General features: G+C 36.4%; 1 protein-coding gene across 2 annotated transcripts in view; it reads left to right on the top strand.

The window, feature by feature from the left end:
- The window catches only part of BIRC6 (baculoviral IAP repeat containing 6), a 238163-nt gene that overhangs the window by 16735 nt on the left and 195942 nt on the right, over positions 1 to 25486 (top strand). For both annotated transcript variants that reach the window (XM_079940545.1, XM_079940544.1), the window contains exons 2-5: positions 11386 to 11567; positions 13662 to 13799; positions 20108 to 20301; positions 23815 to 23926. In XM_079940545.1, coding sequence (XP_079796671.1) covers positions 11386 to 11567; positions 13662 to 13799; positions 20108 to 20301; positions 23815 to 23926 — 626 coding nt within the window. The remainder of the gene's footprint in view (positions 1 to 11385; positions 11568 to 13661; positions 13800 to 20107; positions 20302 to 23814; positions 23927 to 25486) is intronic.

Here is a 25486-nt window from a genome sequence, read left to right as displayed (position 1 = left end):
ATTATACAATCATATACACCATAGTCAAACATATACAAAACACCATATACAAAAATTAACTCAAAATGGATCAAAGACTTGAGTGTAAGAGCTATAACTCTTAAGCTCTTAGAAGAAAACAAAGCAGAAAAGCTTCAAGATGTTGGATATGATAGTGATTTCTTGGATATGATACCAAAGGCACAGACACCCAGAGAATAAATAGACAAATTGGACTTCATCAAAATGAAAAACTTTTGCACATTGAAGGATACTATCAAGAGAGTAAGAAGGCAGAACACAGAAGGGGAGAAAATATTTCCCAATCAGGTATCCAGAGATATAGCCAGATATATTTAGACAATTACAGAGAAGCAACTCAACAACAGCAAAAAACAAATAGCCTGGTTAAAGAATAAACAAAGGACTTAAATAGACATTTCTCCAAAGAAGATAAACAAATGACCAACAAGCACATGAAAGGATGCTCAGCATCATTAATCATTAGGGAAATGCAAATCAAACCCACAATGAGGTATCACTTCACACCCATTAGGATGGCTATTATCAAAAAAGAAAAAAGAAGAGTAAGTGTTGGCAAGGATATATAGAGATTGGAACCTTTTTTGCCATACTGGTAGGAATATAAAATGGTGCAGCCATTGTGGATAACAGTATGTGGTTTCTCAAATAATTAAAAATTACCATATGAACCTGCAATTCCACATTTGAGTAATACAGTTTCTCAAATAATTAAAAATTACTGTATGAACTTGAAATTCTACGTTTGAGTATTGGGTATAAAGAATTGAAAGCAGGATCTTGAAGAAACATTTGTATGCCATGTTCACAGTGGCATTATTCCCAGCTAGACAAGAAGTAGATGCCACCCAAGTGTCTATCAGTGGATGAATGGATAAACAAAATGTGGTGTATGTATACAATGAAATATTAGCCTTAAAAAGGGAGGAAATTCTGACACATGCTACATCATGGATGAACCTTGAAGATGTTATGCTCAGTGAAATAAGCCAGTCACAAAAGAACAAATACTGTATGATGCCACTTACGTGAGGTACTTAGTCAATTTCATAGAGACAGAAGAAAGTAGAATAGTGGTTGCCAGGTTCTATAGGGATGGAGGTGGGGAGTTACTGTCAGTGGTTATAGAGTTTCAGTATTGCAAGATGGAAAGAGTTCTGTGGATGGATGGTGGTGATGGTTGCAAAACATGAATGTACTTAATGCCACTGAACTTTACACTTAGAAATGGTTAAAATGGTAAGTTTTATGTAATGTATAATTTACCACAATTAAAAAAATCATTTAAAAAAATCAGATGGTTATGTTTATGCAGTTCTGTCTCTGGATTCTGTTCTGTTCCATAGATCTAATGTGTCTATACATTTTCCAGTAGCACACATTCTTGTGGTAATATAAGTTTTATAGCAGGTCTTAAAGTCATATAATGTGATTTGTCCAGCTTTATTCTTTATCAAAATTGTTTTGGCTATTCCAGTTCCTTTGCCTTTTCAAATTATTTTGGACTCAGTTTATCTATATCTCAAAACTCCTGCTGGGATTTTGATTGAAATTGCATTAAATTTATAGAGGACATCTTTGCTATGTTGACTCTTCCATTCTGTGACCATGGTTTTATTTAGCTCTTCTTTGATTTCTTTCACTGGTCATTTGTACTTTTCAGCATACATATTCTGTATACCTTTTGTTAGATATATATCTAAGTATTTTATTTTATGTTTTTAGAGCTCTTGTAGACTGTTAATTTAGGGGGTGAATTTTGGTTTCAGATTGATCATTGCTAGTATATAGAAATACAGTTGTTTGATTTTTGTGTATTGACTTTGTTCAGTGAAACCTTGCCCAACTCGTTAGCTCTAGGAGTTTTTGTTTGTTTTTTAGATTCTTTGGGATTTTCTACATAGGTAATCATGTTATCTGTGAATAGGGACAGTTTGATTTCTTCCTTTCTAATCTGTCTGGTTCCCCGTTTCTTATTGCAGTGGCTAGATCTTCCATCATGATATTGCATAGGAGTGGTGAGAGTGTAATATCCTTGTCCTTTTCGTGATCTTAGGGGGAAAGTGTTCAGTCTTTTACCATTAAGTGTTTGATAGTGGTAGACTTCCTGTAGTCATCCTTTATCAGATTGGGGAAATTACCTTTTAATTTGCTGAGGGCTTTTTTTTTTTTTTTTTAACTCATGAAAAGATGTATTTTGCCAAATGCATCTGCTGAGTTGATTATGTGGTTTTTCTTCTTTAAGCAATTATCATGATAGCTTACATTGATTGATTTTTGAATATTGAACCAGTTTTGCATCCCTGGGATAACCCTACTTGGTCCTGATGTATTGTCATTTTTATATATTGCTAAACTCCATTTGCTTTTATTTTGTTGAGGATTTTTGCATCAATCTGCGTGAGGAATAATGGTATGCAGTTTCTCTTTTTGTACTGTCTTTTTCTAGTTTTGATATCAGGTTAAATCTGGCCTCATAAAATGAGTTTGGAAGTGTTCCCTCTTCTTCTGTTTCCTGAAAGAGATTGTGTAGAATTGGTGTTACTTTTTAAGTTCTCCAGAGAAATCAGGTAAGCCTGGAGATTTCTTTGAAAAGTTTTAAACTGTGAATTCACTTTCCTTAATTTAGATTATCTGTTTCATTTTGGATAATTTGGTAGTTTGTGGTTTTTAAGGAATCTCACTAATGTTTCAAAATTTATGTGTATAGATCTACCTGTATTATTCCTCAGTTATCTTCTTAACATTTGTAGTGTCAAATTTATTTATTTTGATGACCTAAGTTGTCAGATTTATGTGCATAGAGATGTTCATAGTATTATTTATCTTTCGATGTCTACAGAATCTGTCGTCTAGCTCCTCTTTCATTCCTGATATTATTGGTAATTTATGTCTTCTTTTTTTTTCTCTGTCAGTCTTGCTACAGCTTTATAAATTTCATTGATCTTTTCAAAGAACTCGTTTTTGCTTATATTGATTTTCTGTGTTGTTTTTCTATTTTCACTTCCACTGATTTCTGCTATTATCTTTATTGTTTCTTTTCTTTTGCTTGTTTTGCTCTTTTTCTGGTTTTCTTAAGTAGGAAGCTTAGGTTATTGATTTAAGGCCTTCTTCCCCACCCCAGTATAAGCGTTCAATTCCTATAAATTTTACTCTAATCACTGTTTTAGCTTCTTTTTGTTTTTAAAAATTATTTATTTAATTTTTGGCTGTATCGGGTCTCAGTTGCAGCATGTGGGTTCCTCGTTGTGGTGCATGGGCTTCTCTCTAGTTGTGGCACGCAGGCTCTCTAGTTGTGGCCTGCGTGCTCAGTAGTTGTGGCATGAGGGCTTAGTTGCCCTGTGGCATGTGGGATCTTAGTTCCCCGACCAGGGATTGAACCCACGTCCCCTGCATTGGAAGACGGATTCTTAACCACTGGACCACCAGGGAAGTCCCTGTTTTAGCTTCATGTGACGTTTTGATATTATATTTTCATTTTCATTCTTTTTTTTTTTTTGGCTGTGCTGCAGCTTGTGGGATATCAGTTCCCCAACAGGGATTGAACCCAGGCCACGGCAGTGAAAGCACCGAATCCCAACCACTAGAGCATGGGGAACTGAACTCCCTCATTTTCATTCTTTTAAAAATGTTTAGACTTCTTCATCGACCTAAAGATTATTTAGAAGTATGTTGTTTAATTTACAAGTATTTAGAGGTTTCCCATTATATTTCTGTTACTGATTTCTACTTAAATCCATTATGGTCAGAGAACATACCTTTTGTTTGTTTGTTTGTTTTATTGAAGTATAGTTGTTTTACAACATTGTGTTAATTTCTGCTGTACACTGAAGTGATTCAGTTATACATATATACATTCTTTTTTTAAATATTCTTTTCCATTATGGTTTATCATAGGATATTGAATATAGTTTCCCATGCTGTACAGTAGGACCTTGTTATTTATCCATTCTGTATACAATAGCTAACATCTGCTGACCCCATCCCTCCCCCAATCCCCTTCCTCTTGGCAACCACAAGTCTGTTTTCTGTGTCCATGAGTCTGTTTCTGTTTTGTACATAGGTTCATTTGTGTCATATTTTAGATTTCACATATAAGTGATATCATATGGTATTTTGTCTTTCTCTTTTTGACTTACTTCACTTAGTATGATAATCTCTAGTTGCATCCCTGTTGCTGCAAATGACATTATTTTGTTCTTTTTATTTGCTGAGTAGTATTTGATTGTATATATGTACCACATCTTCTTTATCCATTCATCTTTTGCTGGACATTTAGGTTGTTTTTGTGTTTTGGCTATTGTGAATAGTGCTGCTGTGAACATAGGGGTGCATGTATCTTTTTGAATAGTTTTTGTCTGGATATATGTCCAGGAGTGGGATTGCTGAATCATATGGTAATTATGTTTTTAGTCTTTTGAGGAACCTCCATACTGTTTTCCCTAGTGGCTGCACCAACTTACATTCCCACCAACAGTGTAGGAGGGTTCCCTTTTCTCCATACCCTCTCCAGCATTTGTTATTTGTAGACTTTTTAATGATGGCCATTATGACCAGTGTGAGGTGGTACCTCATTGTAGTTTTGATTTGCATTTCTCTAATAATTAGTGATGTTGAATATCTTTTTATGTGCTTGTTGGCCATCTGTATTTCTTCTTTGGAGAAATGTCTATTAAGGTCTTCTGCCCATTTTTCGATTGGGTTGTATGAGCTACTTGTATATTTTGGAGATTAAGCCCTTGTCTGTCACATCATTTGCTAATATTTTCTCCTAGTTCATAGGTTGTCTTTTTGTTTTGTTTATGGTTTCCTTTGCTGTGCAAAAGCCTATAAGTTTGATTAGGTCCCGTTTGTTTATTTTCACTTTTATTTCTGTTGCCTTGGGAGACTGACCTAAGAAAACATTGGTATGATTTATTTCAGAGAATGTTTTCCCTATGATCTTTTCTAGGAGTTTTATGGTGTCATGTCTTATATTTGTCTTTAAGCCATTTTGAGTTTATTTTTGTGTGTGGTGTGAGGGTGTGTTCTAACTTCATTGATTTACATGTGGCCATCCAACTTTCCCAATACCACTTGCTGAAGAGACTGTCTTTTTCGCATTGTATATTCTTACATCCTTTGTTGAAGATTAATTGACCCGGAGGTGTATGGGTTTATTTCTGGGCTCTCAGAGAACATACTTTTAACTTCACTTCTTGTATATTAAGGTCTGTCTTATGATCCAGGATATGATATGTCTTGATTAATATTCAGTGTGCATCTGAAATGAATGTGCATTCTACTGTTGATAGGTGGAATATTTTTAAAATGTCATGGGTTGATGGTACTGTTTTTTTTTTTTTGATGGTACTGTTTTCTATCTACTAGTTCTGTTAACTACTGAAAGTTGAAGTCTTCCACTGTAATTATGGATGCCTATTTCTCCCTTCAGTTCTGTTAATTTTTGCTGAATGTATTTTGAAGTTCTCCTATGTGTATATATATTTAGGATTGCTTTTTGTTCTTCATGAACTGACCCTTTTATCATGTAATGTCCTCATTTATTCCTGGTGATTTTCTTTGTTATGATCATTGGCTGATCTAAATATAACTATTCCATCTTTCTATGATAACATTTGCATGATATATCTTTTTTCCATCCTTTTACCCTTTTAGAATGGTAAAAGTTTCTTGTAGACATCATAGAATTGGCTTGTGTGTGTTTAAATTCAGTTTATCTTTTCATTGGCATACTTAGGCCATTTATGTTTAATGTAGTTGTTGATATTTTGATTTAGATACTCCAGTTGATTATTTATTTGTTTCCTCTTTTTTCCTTTATTTTTTCTTTCTGCTTTTTTTGGCTTGATTTTTTTTTTAAACTTATCTATTGCTTTTGCCTAATTATTTGTATGTGCTTTTGTAGTTACTTGAAGGATTGCAATATACATACTTTTCTCAGTCTATTTAGAGTCAGTATTTTACCACTTTATTTATTTATTTATTTAGGGAACTTTATTTACTCATGGCTGTGTTGGGTCTTCGTTGTTGCGTGGGCTTTCTTTAGTTGCAGCGAGCAGGGGCTACTCTTCATTGCAGTGCATGGGTTTCTCATTGTGGTGGATTCCCTTATTGTGGAGCATGGGCTGTAGGCACATGGGCTTCAGTAGTTGTGGCACGAGGGCTCAGTAGTTGTGGCTCTCGGGATTTAGAGCACAGACTCAGTAATTGTGGTGCACAGGCTTAGTTGCTCCACGACATGTGGGATCTTCCCGAACCAGGGCTCAAACCTATGTCCCCTGCATTGGCAGGCGGATTCTTAACCACTGCGCCACCAGGGAAGCCCTATTTTACCACTTTAAGTGGCATATAGAAACCATACCGCCCTATTGTACCCTTCTCTCTTTTAAGTTATGGTTGACTTACTTATTACATATATGTGACATTGAAGACCCCCAGGCATTGTAGTAATTTTTGCTTTCAGTTGTCAAATATATTTTAAAGAACTGAGGTGAAGAATCATCACTTATATTTACCCAGATATTTACCATTTCTGTTGCTCTTCCCTCATTCTTTTTTTTTTTCTAATATTTATTTAGTTATTTATTTTATTTTATTTTTGGCTGTGTTGGGTCTTCGTTTCTGTGCGAGGGCTTTCTCTAGTTGTGGCAAGCGGGGGCCACTCTTCATCGCGGTGCACGGGCCTCTCACTATCGCGGCCTCTCTTGTTGTGGAGCACAGGCTCCAGACGCGCAGGCTCAGTAGTTGTGGCTCACGGGCCTAGTTGCTCTGCGGTATATGGGATCTTCCCAGACCAGGGCTCGAACCCGTGTTCCCTGCATTGGCAGGCAGATTCTCAACCACTGTGCCACCAGGGAAGCCCTCTTCCCTCATTCTTGATACTCTAAGTTTATTTCTGAATAGTTTCCCTTCTCTTTGATGAACTTCCTTTTGTGATTCTTTTTGAGCAGGTTTGCTGGCAGAATTTCCCTTTAGTGTTCCCTCATCTGAGCATGTCTTTATTTCACCTTCATTCCTGATGGATATTTTTGTTGAATATAGAATTTCTTTTTTCAGTATTTTAAAAATGGTTCAATTCCTAACAAACCCCATGGTTTTTAATGATAAATGTGCTTTTATTGTAATTATTACTTGCTTGTACGTAACATATCCTCTGGTTGCTTTCAAGATTTTTCTATGTTAGGTTTCAGCAGCTTATTGTGTCTGGCTGTGAATTTTTAACCTACTATTTTTGTGAAATTTCCCCTGCCCCAAAAGAAAATCTGTACTAATGCAAGTCATTAGTGTCAGTCAGGAGTCTGCAAACTATGGCCTGCCACCTCGGTAGCTCTCAACCTGTTTCCTGATTTTGCAAATAAAATGCTACTGGAACACATATATACCCGTTTATTTACATTTTGCTTTTGCACTACAGTGGCAGAGTTGAGTAATTGTGAGAAAGACCATATGTATTGTGAGGCCTTAAATAGTTACTATCTGACCTTTTTATAAGAAGCTTGCTGATCTCTGGTATAGTTGGAGGAAATTTGAGTGTTTCTTCTATTAAAATTTTCTGCTTGAATTTCTTTTTAAACTTTATCCTGTAGGGTTCAAAGTCATTTTACAAGTATCTTCTATAGAAAATTCTAACAAGGTGTAACATGTCGTAGAGGGTAGGTGTAAGAGTTTTTCCCCTGTATTTAAAAGCCAAAAATGACTTTTTAGCCAACTTTTCTTGAAAATTTAAACATTAGTTAAGCATGACTTACCTTTCTTTGAGAAATTTATTTTCAGACATTTTAAACTCAGAAGGCAAACAAAATAAATTTCTATTAAATAACTAACTTATGCCAAAATGGAACTTAAGTTTTTTAAAGGTAAACTTGGGAGGTTTAGTTTAAGTACAGGTTATAAGTTTTTTATTTTTTATAAACTTATTTATTTTTGGCTGAATTGGGTCTTCGTTGCTGCGTGCAGGCTTTCTCTAGTTGGGGCGAGTAGGGGCTACTCTTTGTTGTGGTGCACGGGCTTCTCATTGTGGTGGCTTCTCTTGTTGTGGAGCACGGGCTCTAGGCGTGTGGGCTTCAGTAGTTGTGGCATGTGGGCTCAGTAGTTGTGGCGCATGGGCTTAGTTCCTCCACGGCATGTGGGATCTTCCCGGACCAGGGCTCGAACCCATGTCCCCTGCATTGGCAGGTGGATTCTTAACCACTGCACCACCAGAGAAGTCCTGTAAGTTTTTTGTTAATGTTATTTGCAGCATTAAAATTTATCAACAGTGTTGCATAGTAATACTACTAAAACCATGGAACAAAGCAATATGAATAAATGTATAACTTAAGAGACAATTTCATACAAACCTTTGAAAAGATGTTTTCTTACTGAGTGACACATCCTGGCTTGAACATAGGTTTCTTGGTTTCATCTCTTTTATGAACCTTTATGCACTTAAAATTGTTATTCTTATAACTAAAAATAAATGTCTATTGTTACCTCTCACTGTGAAACCTGTGCTTGTTTTTTTGCTGTACAAATACTCAGTTCTGGGTCAGACTTAAGCACACATGGATTTCATTTTTATCCCAAGTTAGAGAATTTGTGTCTTTGGTCTTATTTCTTGTTAGGTAAGAAAAGACATGCCCAAACATGTTAGAAGGTGAAAAGTTCCATAAAATATTCTTTGTTCATTGCAGAATATTTTTTCTTCACAGAAATCTAAAACTTGTTTAGGGCCAGATGTAAATTAAATCTTGAGCATACTATCAGCCTACATTAGCAAAGCTCTTTTTCTCGAAATAAAGTTCTCAGGCTGAGTAAAAGATTCAGAGAAAGAGTTTGTGTGGTGGGTTGTACAATTCATGTGCACATGGGACCTCAGATTGTGACCTTATTTAGAAATAGGGTCTTTGCTAATGTAATTAGTGAAGATGAGGTCACACGAACTCAAAGAGCCTTTGGGGTAGTATGGCTGATAATAAGTTTACTGTCTTTCTGGTGTGTAGTACAGCAAGTCACTGCTTACAAATGGCCTTCTGTAACTTAGGTCAAAAAATCGGGAATGGACTCATCTGAATAAACACGGTTCTACTACATGCTACTCTGTGGGCCTGGAAAACCTCTGAAGAAATTGCCAATAAGGCTGCTTGGTCACTGTGCATTACTTTGAGGGCTAATATTGTATAGTATAAGAAGTTCCAAAAAAGTGTTGACTTTTTTTTGTCAAGATCTATTGAGGAATTTCTAGTGACATTATATGGAATTCTAGGGTTGCATGGAAACCCAGTTGAAAAGCTTTGCGTAGATTCTCACATTTTATACCTCTCTGGGAAAGTTTTCACAAAATAATGGTTTTTACAGTTCCTTACCTAATTACCTATCCCTAAAACAATAAAACAGAATTCGTAGTTTTGGTTTTAAAAATTTTATAGTTATGTGTGGGGGGCATGGCACATATGGGAAATCTCTGCCTTCTGCTCAATTTTGCTGTGAACCTAAAACTGCTGTAAAAAAAGGATAGTCTATTTAAAAAAATTATAGTTAATGAGTTTTGAAACTATCTTTACAAGTTCTTACATAAGTTTACTCTCAGTTCCTATAATGTGTATGATTTCTTGTGATTTTACCTAGAGATCAAAAGTGCTAGGTCAATATTCCTGTTTTATTGTATTACAGAGATTATTTTCCTATATGCTAACATATATTTCAAATCAAAAGATCTGGGAATGAACTATAGAAATTCCATGAATTTTTCTTGGTTTTATGTAGATAATGAATTAGTTCCTAATCAGTTACATAATGTCTCCAGGAGCTTGAGAGAGCTGTAATAATCTGGGATTAAGAAAGCCAATCCTAATATTAATTGATTATAACATGTTTTATAGTTGTCCTATAGGTTGATGAGTAGGACCCTGATTATCTCCTCTTTTCTGCTTTTGTATCACTAGGCAATAATCGTACTACTATCAGGAATGTTCTGTAGCGTCGTGGTGGGGGTTTAGAATAAGGTATACTGGCGGCAGGATTGCTTGCTTCCAGAGAAGTTTCTTCATTAGTGCAATAAAATTTCATAGTTGATCATTCTTTCAAGTCTTTTTTACAGAGACTCTGTATTCACGGGAGAATACTTAACATTAGTCTCCTTATAAATCTCTTATAAATTAAAATGTATAAATTGATGTTATCTTTTCCAATATTTTTTGGTATTTAAAGCTTCTGTGTTTTACTGTCTTTTGTAATACTTCTTGAAATTCTACTCTAATTTATTCTGAGAAATTTTATTTCTGTTAAAATACTCTTCTGAAATTGATTTAGTGGAAACTTCAGGGGACATTGATTGTCAGTGATAGTTGACTGTTTTTTCAGTGGTAGTTGAACTAGAGACTTTACTAGTTCTCTTAGCTTAGGTTATAACCATTCTCCATAATTTTATCTCAGATATAAAAGCCCTAAAGAACTTTTGAGGTAGTTACCTAAAAACTGTCCACATTGACTTTATGCTTAATGACTTTTGGAAAAAAGATGTAAAGAAAATATTGAGTATTTATTTTAATTGAAGTATAGTTGATTTACAATGTTGTACAGTATTGAATATTTAAAAAATTTTTCCAAACACTTTATTTTGAAGTAGTGTAGTACAAAGAACTTCTCTACACCTTTTACCCAGTTCCACTAATTTTTTAAAATTTATATATTTTATTTTTTTAAATTTATTTTTGGCCACGTTGGGTCTTTGTTGCTGCGTGCCGGCTTTCTCTAGTTGCGTGAGTGGGGGCTACTCTTCATTGCGGTGCACGGGTTTCTCATTGCGGTGGCTTCTCTTGTTGCGGAGAACAGGCTATAGGCACACGGGCTTCTGTAGTTGTGGCTCGCGGGCTCTAGAGCACAGGCTCAGTAGTTGTGGTGCATGGGCTTAGTTGCTCCGCGGCATGTGGGATCTTCCCCGACCAGGGCTCGAACCCGTGTGCCCTGCATCGGCAGGCAGATTCTTAACCACTGTGACACCAGGGAAACCCCCAGTTTCACTAATTTTAATTTTAAATCTTTTACCACATTTTCTTATCATCCCCTCACACATACATACATATTACTTTTGCTCTCTTGTGAATAGGTTGCGTATATCATGTTCCTTTACCCTTTACTATTTCCATGTGTATTTCTAAGAATAATGATATTCTCTTATAACAGCAATATAGTTTTCAAGTTCTGATAATTTCATATTGTTACTTTAAGCTACAGTACATATTCCAATTTATCAGTTCTAATGTCCTTTAGAGCATTTTTTTTCAGTCAAAGATTATTATATTTAGTTGCCATGTAAACATTTATTTTAAATGAACTATTGGCCTTAAAATCTTAAGTGTTGAATTTTTGTTCTTTTAACAGCTAAACCAGGTGGACAGGTGAAATGTCAGTATATTTCTGCTGTGGATAAAGTTATTTTTGTGGATGATTATGCAGTAGGGTGTAGAAAGGACCTTAATGGAATCTTGTTGTTAGACACTGCTCTGCAAACTCCAGTTTCAAAGCAGGATGATGTGGTTCAGCTTGAATTACCTGTCACAGAGGTAAGTTTAAATAAGTATCAATATGCTTTTCTACTTAATGTAGTTTCAGACTTACTAGCTGTTAAATGAAATTAGGTTGTCCTTTGAGAATATTATATATGTATCCCTATAAAAACAAAGAAGTATGAACTGTACAGGTTATACCACTGTAACAGAGGCCCCAAAATACAGTGGCTTAAACAGGATAGTTTCTTTCCAGTAACAGTACTGGGCTAAGTTATAGGGACAGCTTTGTTTACCTCAACACCTGGCTTCCATTTCCTGAGTCCAAGACAGCTGCTTCAAGTCTCATTACTTCTGTCTTAAGGAAAAGGTGGGCAGAAGGCCAGGGGAGCACACTAGTATTACCCACCCTCCTTCTCTCCTTTTCCTTTCACCTACTTCCCTCATCCTCTCCTTCCTTCTCTTCCCCTCCATCATTTTTCTTGTTCTCTTTTACAAACTCTTTCATATATGCCCTTTTCATATTTACTCCATTGGCTAGAATTCAGTCACATGGCCACATTAAGCTGAGGTGGTTCTTTTTTCTTTAATATTAAAAAAAGAAGGAATAAATAGTAATTGACAACCAGTAATCTTTGCTATGTATCATGTTTCTTAACAATTCCAGTTTAAAATTTTAGCTATATGTATTTTTCTGTGTTACATATTCATTACTTAATTTGTAAGTCTACCCTAACTTAAATCCTTTTGTGTGAGTTGATGTTCATATCATGTAATTTGAAAGTACATTTTTCCGATTTACCAGATTTTAAATCATCTCAGAATATAAAAGATTATAATGCTGTACACGCTAATAAAGTGAGATATTATTTGTCTTCATCCCAGTTGTTGATTATTAATTGTTTTGCATTTGGCAGACTGATATGATTAATTCATAAAAATCAATATAGCATATTTCCCATTTTTAGGACATGAAAAGTGTTAATGTGTGAATTTTAAGTGCAGTTTAAATGTTTTATTCCCTCTTTGGAAGGCTTTTTGTAAAAAAAAAGTACCAATGTATATCTACTTAGATTTCATATTTACTGTCATATCACAGTCATCTAGTATATGTTAATATTGAAAGCATGTTGCTAAAGGTTTGAGTTCTGAAAACAGAGTAGCCATCTTTTTGTCATCAGAATATCTGGATCTGGGGGCATGTCTAAAATCTTTGGACAGAGAATTAATTAGTTCTACTTGTACTGAACATTTTTTCCTCTCCTACTTTAAGGAAGTTAGACCATGTGATATATTAATAAAGGATATACATCGTAGCCTACAATGAAGGATGGTATCAAACTGTTGGGTTTTAAAAGGAACTACAGAATTACAATAAAATAGTTGAACATGTATATGAAATGGACCGTCAAGTCAATATTTTTCCTACTACTCTGACCTAAATGCTAGATATTTAGCCAGCTTCTGCCACCTCCTCCACCTTGCCAGCTCATAATATCTGTAGCTGGTTTTCTTCCTTTCTGCATAAATAATTACAGCTCTCTTGTTCACGTAATATTGTTTGTAGTCCTTCCACCATCCCAGGCATCCTTTCCTGCATCACACTAGTTTGTTACTGTCTTGCCTAAAGAATGGGGTCCTGGGTTTGGTTGGATTAGTGTGGATGTGTTCTTTTCCATATATTGCCCAAATATTTCTGTTAACGTAGTTCATATTGAATATGTGGGTAACAATGCAAAGGGCTTTTTTTTTATTACCTGCTGACTTAGTGAGTGACCCCTCTTATGGTTTTGCATAGTTTGAGTATTTAAAGCTCATTGGAGCACTTTACATTTATGTCTTTACATTTTTATCTCTTTTACTTTTGTTCATGGTTTCAGCTTAGCCAGTTTTTTCTATCTTGCTTTGGCTTATAAAAGCTTCTATGTACTAAAACTTTACTATGTGGTACTACACTGAATACGTTGCTTTATCTCATTTAATTTTGTAACAGCCCTTCAAGTCATTATTTGATCTAACTAAGTTTGTTTAAAAAACGTAAAAGTAGGAAGCTTTAGTATAGTACCTATCAGAATTAAAATATTTGTATAAGAATCTGAATTTAACATTTTTGGTTGTGGTTAATTTTTTGTGATCATCTCTTTTATTTAGGCACAACAGCTCTTATCTGCATGTTTAGAAAAGGTAGATATTTCTAGTACGGAGGGTTATGATTTGTTCATCACACAGCTCAAAGATGGTTTGAAAAATACATCTCATGAGACTGCAGCAAACCACAAAGTTGCTAAGGTAAGAAGTTAAAAAAAAATTACTTTGGGGTTGTAGTAGAAAGAACACCTCTATACTTTTGCCTTTCTCTGTCCTCCCCACACTGATGACTAAGGATGTCTGTGGGAGATGGTGCTTTGAATTAAATCCTTGGATATATTTCATTAATTTTTCTGTGTTTTTCTTTTAACATCTTTCCTAAGTTGTAAATATAGTACATATACAATTTTTATATTGAAGGTATAAAAGGTAGAAGGTAAAAGCTATTTTCCTAAAAATAACTTTTGCATCTATAAATATCTTTTTTTCTCGAGTACAGTTGAAATTATACTAAAATATTGTGATGTACTGTCTTAGTCTGTTTGGGCTGCTATAACGGAATACCACCGACTGAGTGATATTTCTTCTGGTGAAGTCCTTCTTCCTGGGTCATAGCTGGTACCTTCTCACTGTGTCCTTACATGGTGGAAAAGGGAAGGGATCTCTCTGGAACCTCTTTTATAAAGAGGACTCCACCCTCATGACTTAAGTACCTCCCAAAGGCCCTACTTACTAATAACCCTCCCCTTTGGGGGTTAGAATTTCAACAGGTGAATTTTGGGGGGACACAAACATTCAAATTATAGCATATACCATGCTTTTTTTCATTGAAGGATGTATCTTGAGTATCTTTTTGTATCAGTCCTCATAGATCATCTGTATTCTTCCTAATATTTACATTGAAGTTTATTTTTATAGATTTACCATGATTTTATGAACCCTTATTCCATTGATGGGACATTTTTATTTAGTAAAACAGAAATCATACTGTGTATTTCAACAGAGAGAATTTATTGTAAGGAATTGACGTAATATGTGTATGAGAACTGAAAAAGCGAAAAGGAAACCCTGAGGTAATACACAGATGGTAACTATGGGAATCAGCACTCACCTCAGTCTGAAGGAACAAGAGGTTAGGATTTTTAGAACCTAGATACTTAAAAACTTAGAGAATAGGCCCCATGGGTCTGGGACTCAGACTTCTGAGGAGGAGCTGTTATCCAGTAGGTACCTCAGGAGCTTGGAGATTGGAACTTGATGAACTGAGCCTCAGATTTCTGAAGAGAGATGCTACTAGGCTAATGTTAGTGTCTCTGAGGGAGCTCTGTGAAACTGGTCCTGGGAATGCTAAGAAAACAAAACAAAAAACCTCTAAAGACCAGAAGAATCAACTGCTGCCACCAGGTCCTTCGCTAAAACAATATTGATGGTAATGACGAGTAATAACAAGGAGCAAGTCTTTCTCCCCTCATCGTGCTTTCCAGTTTCCATCCTGTGTTCCTTTTGTCAGAACTTAACAGCCAGGAAACTGGTTGGCAAAGAAGAAATAATAGTTTACAGAATCCCAGCCCAAACATGATGGAGAAGAAAGAAAAGGGTAGGTTTGGACCCGAGAGACAGTAGTTTAATAACTGGCACATGCCACTCCTTTGGCCACTCTGCATCTCCATACATACCATCTATATGTGTTTGAACTTTCATACAACAAAAATATTATGCTTTTACTTAACAAGACATACTGTTCCTTTTTACAAATGAAGATATTCTCTCCCCGTCCCCAGAACAGACACAAAGTTCCAGCAGATATTTTATCCATCCCTAGGTGATACTAACTACTCCTAAAATTTATAGTTTCAAGCGTTTAGGTAACAGAACCGTGCTACCTAAAGACTAAATTAACTACAACAAAAATTCTTACGTGAAATAATGTATCTCTCTGTGTCTGTATCTATCTAAATATATATCCATCTATCATTTATGTATAAGGGAAGAAAATATATATAGTTGCTGTATCCCTCAGTTCTATAATGGTCTGTAATATCAAGAGGATATATTTGATATTTACAGCCTCTTTCTTCTCCTACTTATTCCGTATTCCCTTTGTCCTCAGCCAGCACCTCAACTGGTCAGGTGTCTTTACATGGTCAGGTGACTCAAGGCTTCACTCTTGCAGGATCCAAATCTTCTGTGGTACTGTGTTAAGTTGTAATTGTCCTTTCACTGTTACTATTAGATGTGGAAGAGCTTAGAGGCACCCTAGAGAGTCTCCTGGATTGTAATTAAGTTCTCCTTGCTCCTGTGATTTAGCATCAATCCAATTTCCCTGTGTTTGTCAGTTTTCCTCATACCAACCAGTAGAATAACCACCTTCTTTGCCTGATGATTCAGTGACAGGAGGAACCCAAAATTGCTGGGTAGCAGTATCAATACCTAATTCAATGGAACCATTGTACCCTTGGTGGAACATTCCTTCCTTGACACAAGACCTCTAGAGCCTAAAGCTTAAAAAAAAAAAGTCTGTGAATGGATTATTACGTATAATAGCAACCCTGCTAGGAGAAGCTGTGTCATGTGTTTTTTGCCGGTTGAAAGCATACACATAATCCTGTAAGGTAGAACTCCAGACTTTCAGACGTCTCTCTCAGTTAGTACTGAAGATGAGTCTTTGGTAAGGCATCACACCTTTCTGTCAGGTCAGCTCCTTCTGTATGATACCCTGGTAAGACCAGTCAATCTCATGGGCAAGAGCCCGTTGCTGCCTTTTTTTTTTCCTTTGAAGTGCTTTCTTGGTCAGAAGCAAAAAGCAAAGTTGTATGGAATACTTTGTTGGTACATAAGCCATTCTATTAGTCCCCAGTAGTGGTATAATATTATGGCAGAGCATTGTGGGCAGAACATATAAATGCACATCCAGAATACGTGTCTATTACAGTGAAGACAAATTGCTACCCAGTCTGTGACTGAAGGAATCCAATATAATCAACCTGCAATCAGATAGTTGGCTGTTTCTTCTGGAAAATGGTGTCCTATTGGTGCCTCAGCTTTGGTATTTGCCATTGGCAGGTTAACCTGCCGTTAGCCTGCTCAGTCCTGGTGAGAGGAAGTTAATGTGGGGTCTGTACATACCCTCTGTCTCTGTTGCCATGGCATTTCGCATACAGGTCCATTGAGCAAGCACTGGAGTGGCTATGGCCAGAGGGTGAGTGACATTCGTATAGTGTGTATAATTTGCCCATTTCCTCTAGAGTGGATGCCTTTTGATGAGCATTCACGTATTTCACAAATATTTTCACACTCTGTTTATTTTGAGAGGTCCTTCCAAAGACTTTAACCGTTGACTTCCTTGTTAACAGTCTTCCAATCCTGATCCTTCGGAATTCCTGAACATCTAGCCAAAACATTACCTACTGTTCATTAATCATTGAGGACCTTTACTTCTGGCCAACTCTCAGTCCAGACAAAGAGAACAGCCAAATGAACTGGTTGAAGTTCTGACCACTGAGAAGATTTCACCTTCACCACTGTCCTGATTGGGACTGTGATGCTGCAGCCATCCACTTAGGGATGGTACCAACATAATGTGCAGAACCATCTGTATGTCACAGCTAAAGGTTTTCTTCCTCAATTATCTCATCATAAGGAGTTCCCTCTGAAGCCATCAATGTGGAATGAGAAAGGAGTCATAAAGAGTAGATATTGTGGAAATGTGAGCTACTCGATTATTCAACTGGTCCAAAATTGAATTGCCTTTTGGATTTCTCAAGACTGATTTCTTATAAACCACTTAATGAAGGCTAGCCCTCATACCCAGTGTTATGGTTTGGTGTGTCAGATAGCACCTAGTTTGTGGTGAACAACTCTGATTGCATAGACATTTGTCTCATGGGTAGGTATTTCTGTCAGGGACTACTAAGAAGCCAGGAGCTGTTTCTCAAAAGGAGAAGAGTTATTTACAGGAGCGGGCATGGCTTTGCCCTAGCGTTCTGCTACGTGATTGTCCCAGAGACTCCTGATAGGATCTTTACTTGCGGCAGACACTTCTAGTGTCATTGAATATGCTCACAAGTTACAAGTGGTAGAGCATCTTGCAATTCAGCCTGGACATGCTACAGAGCTTCTTGTGCCTTATGTATTATTTGATAATTGAGTTAGAGCAGCATACTCAAATATGCTGAACGCTGGGGTCCAAAATCCACTTAGGCCCACCGAGCATTGTGCCTCTTTTCATTGTTTGCCTTTACAAGTTATAGTAACTTATCTTTCACCTTGGAGGAAATATCCTGACATGCCCAGACTACTGGGCCTTTAGAAAAAACTTAAAAGAGATTTTAGGACCCTGAGTTTTTCTGGGGATTATTGATTCTCTCTGGCTTGCATGTGTCTTACTAAGGCATTTAAGTTCCTTGCTACTTCCCCCTCATCTGGACCAGTTAGTGTGATGTTACTAATGTAGTAGACCAAGGTGGTGATCTGCAGGATGGTAGGCTGATCAGGATCTCTACAGACTAGATTATGGTAAAGAGCATGAGTCCTAGGGTAAGACTGTGCAGATTTATTGTTTCTGCCAGATAGAAGCAGTCTACTTTTGGATGGCCCTAAAAATTAGTATAGACAAAAAAGTATTTGACAGAATTGTAGCTGCCTACAAAATATCAAGGGATTTGTTGATTTGCTTCAGTAAAAATATCTCATCTGGAACAGTAGCTACAGTTGAAGTCATCACCTGATTTTACAGTCCATAGTCATTCTTCAAGATCCATTTACGTTTGCATGGGCCAAATAGGTCAGTTAAATGGAGATGAGATAATTTGATTACCCCTGTATCTTTCAGGTCTAGTATAGTGACATTAATCTCAGAAATTTCCTTAGGATGTGGCATTGCTTTTGTTTAGTAGCTTTGTAGAAAAAATGAAAGTTCTAGGGGCTTCCACCTGGCCTTTCTTACTTTAGTAGTACTCCAAGAGGATCAGAGAAACAGTGTAGGAATTTTTCTAGTTGCCTATTCTATTTCTCTTCCAGTTGTACATTTGGGAAGTAGAGAAATAGCTACAAGATACGTCTGGGGATCCACAGAGCTCATTGAGACAGCTTTGGGCCAAAATTCCATCAATCACTTCACCATCATGTCCCCACTTTCACTAGTGGACCACAGTGATGTTTTAGGTCAGTTCAGTGTTACTATCTTGTGATGCCTGGAAGATCAAAATATTTTCTGTTCCCTAGTTCACAGTGACTACAGTGAATGTCCACAGGTGCCTTTGGGGAAGGCTTGGAGTATGATTTACAGTGTAGAGTTGGGGCATTGTTGTAGGATCCTTTCTCAAGGGGATTTGGCCTCCCTTTCAACCAAGAGGCTCTGGGTCTATGAGCAGATTAGGTCTAGAAACAAAGTAAGAGCTTCTCTCTCTCTGTTTCTTAGGTAATGGAAGTCATGTTTCTGGCCACAGGTTTTTCCAGTAATATAGATAAGTAGTAATTTAGTAGGCTGCCTAGAGTGTATTAGACAGAATGGAAACCATTCATAGGCAAGCAGGAACAGGATATAAAGATGAAATTACTTTATAGACTTATTTCTCTTGGAGATTAATACTTAGGATTTTTTCAGTCTAACTTCTTAAGTAATTATTTTAATATTAAATAATTGTAGTTAACACTTATTGAAGGCTTACTCTGTTAGACACTGTACCAATCCTCACTTGAATTCTTGTAAAAACATTATGTGAATAGGTATTTGTTTTTTCCCATTTCACAGAAGCAGGAAATTGAAGTTAATTTGACTAGGGTCTCATGGTTGATGGAGAAGCTGGGCTTAGAATCCAAGTCTGTGGGACAATAAGGTCTATGCTTTAGATACTTTGCTGAATTATGGTGACAACAAAAAATACAACATCTGAAGTAAATCTTCGTATAACCCAGTAGCGATGAATTGTGCAGCTATATATTTATGAGTGGAGATATTTAAGTGCCTAGTTTATGCTTAACATTGTATATGTGCTGGAGGAATGTGAAAAATGACAGATGATTTTATTTATTTAAAATTTTAATTAATTTATTTTTACATCTTTATTGGAGTATAATTGCTTTACAATGTTGTGTTAGTTTCTGCTGTACAACAAAGTGAATCAGCTGTATGTATACACATATCCCCATATCCCCTCGCTCTTGAGTTCCCTCCCACCCTCCCTATCCCACCCCTCTAGGTCATCAGAAAACATTGAGCTGATCTCCTTGTGCTATGCAGCAGCTTCTCACTACAGATGATTTTAGTTCTCCTTAATTGTGGATGAGATATGTAAGAAGATGTGCTACCATTTGGTTCTAAACTTTCTTTTTCAGGATGGTTAGTTTCATTTTTTATGTAATTGCAGGTTCTTACTTTAAATGATAAATTAATGGAGTAAACTCACTTGAGACTGTAAATAGTTCTTTATCTTATAATGTATAAGTCATGGTTTTGGTGAAAACTATTGAGTATGTTTTCCTTTGCTTACACTCCTGTTTTCTTTCAGTGGGCCACAGTTACATTTCATCTTCCTCATCATGTGTTGAAGTCCATTGCCAGTGCCATTGTGAATGAACTTAAGAAAATAAATCAAAATATTGCTGCCTTACCTGTGGCGTCCTCAGTGATGGACAGATTGTCTTACCTCTTACCTAGTGCACGTCCAGAACTTGGGGTGGGGCCAGGTCGTTCTGTGGACAGGTATGACCTTGCTTATAAAAAGATGTGACAGTGAGATTGAATTGATAAGTTTTTTGATTAACAAAGAATAACTGTAAAATTTGATGATGATTTAAAAAATTTCAAAATATTTTTGAAAACCACTCAGATTTTTATTTCTCTTAAAATACTGAAGTGAAGTAAACTACTCCTTGACTTGTTAAACAATTTCTTTTGGTGCCTGGAAAGTATTTAAAGGGATTATGAAACTGTATTTTTAAAATTCCATCTTTGTACTTGCTTAGTAAATATTTGAGTCAACTTAAAAATATTATAATTATTAAATATATATGAATTATTTTGCCTTGATGAAATTTTGTGACCTTTGGCATAAATTTTGGTAAGTTAAAAGACTCTGCCAGAATCTGAATAAAAGAGCTATATATTATTTCCTACTTAAAAAATGAACAGTTAAAAAAGCAGTTAGGGATGGGCTTCCCTGGTTGTGCAGTGGTTGAGAGTCCGCCTGCCGATGTAGGGGACACGGGTTCGTGCCCCGGTCCGGGAAGATCCCGCATGCCGCTGAGTGGCTGGACCCATGAGCCATGGCCGCTGAGCCTGCGCGTCCGGAGCCTGTGCTCCGCAACGGGAGAGGCGCCAACAGTGAGAGGCCCGCGTACCGCAAAAAAAAAAAAAAAAAAGCAGTTAGAGCAATTTTTTGGTTTTTTTGTTTTTGTTTTTTTCTTTCTTTCTTTCTTTTTTTTTTGCCGTACACGGGCCTCTCACTGTTGCGCCCTCTCCCGTTGCGGAGCACAGGCTCTGGATGCGCAGGCTTAGCGGCCATGGCTCACGGCCCTAGCCTCTCCGCGGCATGTGGGATCTTCCCAGACAGGGGCACGAACCCGTGTCCCCTGCATCGGCAGGCGGACTCTCAACCACTGTGCCACCAGGGAAGCCCTGTTTTTGTTTTTCTAGGGCAATTTTGAATTAAGCTTGTTATGCTGCCTGCCCTGGATTTGAACAGTATTATAAAAAACCATACCTCAATCATTATTTTCTTCAGTAGAGATTTATTGGAGTTCTGCTTTGTGTAAAACTAAAAAGTCAGTAATGCATTCATTGAAAAACTTAAATGATTTGTTTTTGAAATAAAATTTATCAGTACTGAAGTTTAGAAATGCTTTACTGAAATATTAAATTTAGCAGTTTTGATAAGTTCACATTTCCCTTTCCATGTAGCATTTTACATTTTCACTTCTTCATTGAATGTGAATTGTAACTGCCTATGCTGTTTTCTGAAGTACATTTATAAAGAGTACATGCTGATGTAGCAAAAAAATTACTGAATGAGTTAACCTTTAACTTCTGTTATCTTAAGTATTGCTCCCCCCTCCCCCGCCCTCCCGCCAGCTGCACTGTGCGGCTTGTGGGAATCCCAGTTCTCTGACCAGGGATTGAATCCGGGCCTCCGGCAGCAAAAGCATGGAGTCTCAACCACCGGGCAGCCAGGGAATTCCCGTATAGCTCTTACATTAGTTTGCAATATTTATTAGTTTATCCTTTTGTAAACTGAAACTGCTTAATCAATTGCCCTTTTTTTGTTAAGTGATTTTATTATTGTGTAAATAACTTCTCTTGGTTGTTAACATTTGGGAAGAATTTTTGTATTCCATAGTAATATTGCTATCTCTAACTTTTGGGCAAAATGTGGAGACTTTCATTTTTAATAACTGTCAGATGATATGTGCTGTGGCTATCATTAAAATGTTCTTTGGAATATGTCCGGAGAGGGGGAGAAAAAGGAAGAGTATGTATTTAGAATAAATGTTTCCTATCTGAGAGCCATGCCTATCTTGAGATTATAATTTCAGAGCTATTTTCTTTGCAATCAGTAGGAGAGTATCTGAAGAACTCAGTGCAAGCTGTCATAAATGGTTTATTTTAGAAAATGCATTCATTAGATGGGATTTTCAATGTTTCTGGAGGTGTTAAAATGTCTCAAAGTATTAATTTTGATATAGCCTGTGGTGTTTATTTCATTAAATATGAATCTAGGAACCTTATGAAAACCTTGATGAACTCTGTTGGAGGTTTGAGTAAGGGTCTACTGGATGCTATTGCTGTTTTGTTTGGTAATATAACTAAATAGACAGGTTTCTGTTTTGAGACTGACACAGATCTTTGAAGACATCTATACCCTGTAGATGATAAAACTTTTCTAACTCAACAATTTTTTTTTATTTTTTTAAAATTTTATTTACTTTTGGCTGTGTTGGATCTTTGTTGCTGCGTGAGGGCTTTCTCTAGTTGCAGTGAGCGGGGACTACTCTTCGTTGCATGGGCTTCTCATTGTGGTGGCTTCTCTTTTTGCAGTGCACAGGCTCTAGGTGTGTGGGCTTCAGTAGTTGTAGCACGCGGGCTCAGTAGTTGTGGCACACAGGCCCTAGAGTGCGCGGGCTTCAGTAGTTGCGGCGCATGGGCTCAGTAGTTGCTGTGCACGGGCTCTAGGGTGCATGGGCTTCAGTAGTTGGGGTGCACAGGCTCAGTAGTTGTGGTTCGTGGGCTCTAGAGTGCAGGCCCAATAGTTGTGGCGCATGGGCTTAGTTTCCTCCACGATATGTGGGATCTTCCCGGACCAGGGATTGGAACTGTGTCCCCTGCATTGGCAGGTAGATTCTTAACCACTGCACCACCAGCAAAGTGCCTGTTTTTCTTTTTTTCAAATCAGAACACAACTATGAGTTAAACCTAAAGCTCTCTAGCAATATTATAGGAAACCATGTACTAATTTAAGGGAAGAATTTAAAGAAAAGTATTTTTCTGGTCTCTTTGTGATGACCTTTACCACTTTCTCTCTCTTTTTAAAAATCAGTTGCCCTTCTGTGTTAGGAAGAGGAAGCTCTGCTTATCAGTCCTTTCTTATTTGAAGCTGTTTGGACTTTTTCTAATTTTGGTAGTCTCCCTTAAAAAGATACTCTAGTATTGTTACAGGTTCACTCTTAGTGAGCTAATGTATTTTAATGAAAACATATGTGAAGATTTCTTTTTTTTTGACAATTCCCTGGAGAGTACAAGTTTCCTGGAAAAGGATTTCTCTGGAGAAAGAACATATAAATTGCTTTCTACTTAAAAAAAAAAAGAAATTAAACTAGAATATACTTTCTCAATATGGTTGAGATAAAACTACCATTCCTTTGGTTGTAGTTTTATCCATTTTTGCAAAACTTGTCACATGATGAAAATGTAGGGTTCTCTGCCTCTACATTTTCAGATTTTCTGCTCTCTGATTGCTAATTATGCAACATTGGTTAATTTAATCTCCCCGGGAATTGTTTATCAGTTGTAGCTATCTTATCATGTTTCTATTTTCCCTACTCTGTTCAAGGGAAGTTCCTAAAACTGATCATTTTTAATTTAAAATACAAATTTGAATTGGTAATTAGACATTCCCAGTTTGTGTTGATAATCCAGTAAACTTTTTTCTTCAGTGGTAGATAGTAGTGTCACTGTAATTTGATGCCTAACTTTGGTTACATAAAGTTTGTTTACTTTTAGATCATTGATGTATAGTGAAGCTAACAGACGGGAGACATTTACCTCATGGCCTCATGTAGGCTATAGATGGGCACAGCCAGATCCCATGGCTCAAGCTGGATTTTATCATCAGGTAAATAAGGCTGTCAGAAATTTCTTCGCAATATGACTTTGTAGCCTTTAGTAAAATTGTCAACATTTTAATACTTTTTCAGTCATTATACTATTTTATGCACCCAGGCTCTGTGCTTGTGTGTATGTATGTAATGTGAGTTTTGTTCTTATACCTTTGATCTTAATACTGACTGGCTGTTTCCTATGTCACATACTGTGTATGAAAGGGGAAAACATTAAAAAAAAAAAGTAACCAATAACTGAGAATGCTTTATAACTTTTCTTTCAGATTATATATAAGTATGATATATACAATATGTTTATGTATACAGTTAATCAACAAGCAGGCAGTATTCTCCAGATTTGTGTCTTGAGAAGTGTTCTCTCTGGGTGTGTGTTTATTTTCAGTTTTGACTTACGTATTCGTAACAGAGTAGTACATGTTAGGGTAATGCAATAACAGCAATACATTGCAGTTACTCTTGAAATTTTAATTTTATTGGGATTAAAAATTACCTATATATTAGATAACTATGGAAGCAGCATTGTGGGTAGTACAGTGTGACTTGAATACATATGTATTGAAGAATTGATCAAGAAATTATTTAGAAAGAGAAAGAATTAATCAGGGAAAATAGTCATGGTTTTATGTAGGAAAAGAGGAGGGTGTACAGGTAAGGATGAGTGTGACAAAAAGACATGAGAATGGGACATTATAGAAAGCTTTGTGGAGCTAAAGTAGAGGAAGTTAAGAAAAATGAGTTTAGATAGGCATAATAAACCAGTTAAAGGAAACTTCAGCTGAATAATGTAGACTGGCCTACCACTGTTTTGCCATTGCTAAAGAAGCTGAGAAATCTAATAATTACATGTCAATTTACATAAAACATGCGTATTTAATTTTAGAACTAAATTAAACTTTGAATACATTGAAGTTACTGTCATAAAGAATCTTAAGAGTGATTATTCCTTTGTTATCCTGAAGTGTTCTTGAAGTATCTTAAACTAGGATTAAATCAGAAAACCATATATATTTGAAGATTTTATTCAGAGTTTGTCAAATTTCCAGTTAAAGATAGATTTATCTGGGGACTGGCTAATATTAAAATCACTGAATATGTTTTCCTAAGTTAAGGATTGAATGAGGACTATTTTTCCTAATAATTTATCTTCTTATTATTTGGTGTCATTTCCTAAAACAGTCTGTTAGGTGATACCTTGATATTTTTTCTGTTGAGCTCTTGTTCATTGTATTCCTTTTTTTTTTTTTTTTTTTCCTTTTGGCCGCACCATGCGGCTTGTGGGATCTTAGTTCCCTTACCAGGGATTGAACCCATGCCCCCTGCATTGGAAGCATGGAGTCTTAACCACTGGACCACCAGGGAAGTCCCTGTATTCCATTTTTGCAAAGATCAAATCATAGGTTTTCTAGAATCTTCTACCTGTATTAGGTGCTGATTATTCTCAGTCTTCTAAAAAATATATTTACACCTGTAGACATACTAAGTGCTAAGTAGCGTAAGTATTCAAAAATATTAATATTAGGTTTTAGAGGTATATTTCAGTTCAGATTTAGATT

The sequence above is a fragment of the Stenella coeruleoalba genome (genome assembly GCF_951394435.1).
Source record: "Stenella coeruleoalba genome assembly, chromosome: 13".
In the NCBI taxonomy this organism is placed as follows: Eukaryota; Metazoa; Chordata; class Mammalia; order Artiodactyla; family Delphinidae; genus Stenella; species Stenella coeruleoalba.
This window is presented reverse-complemented; position numbering and strand designations above follow the sequence as displayed.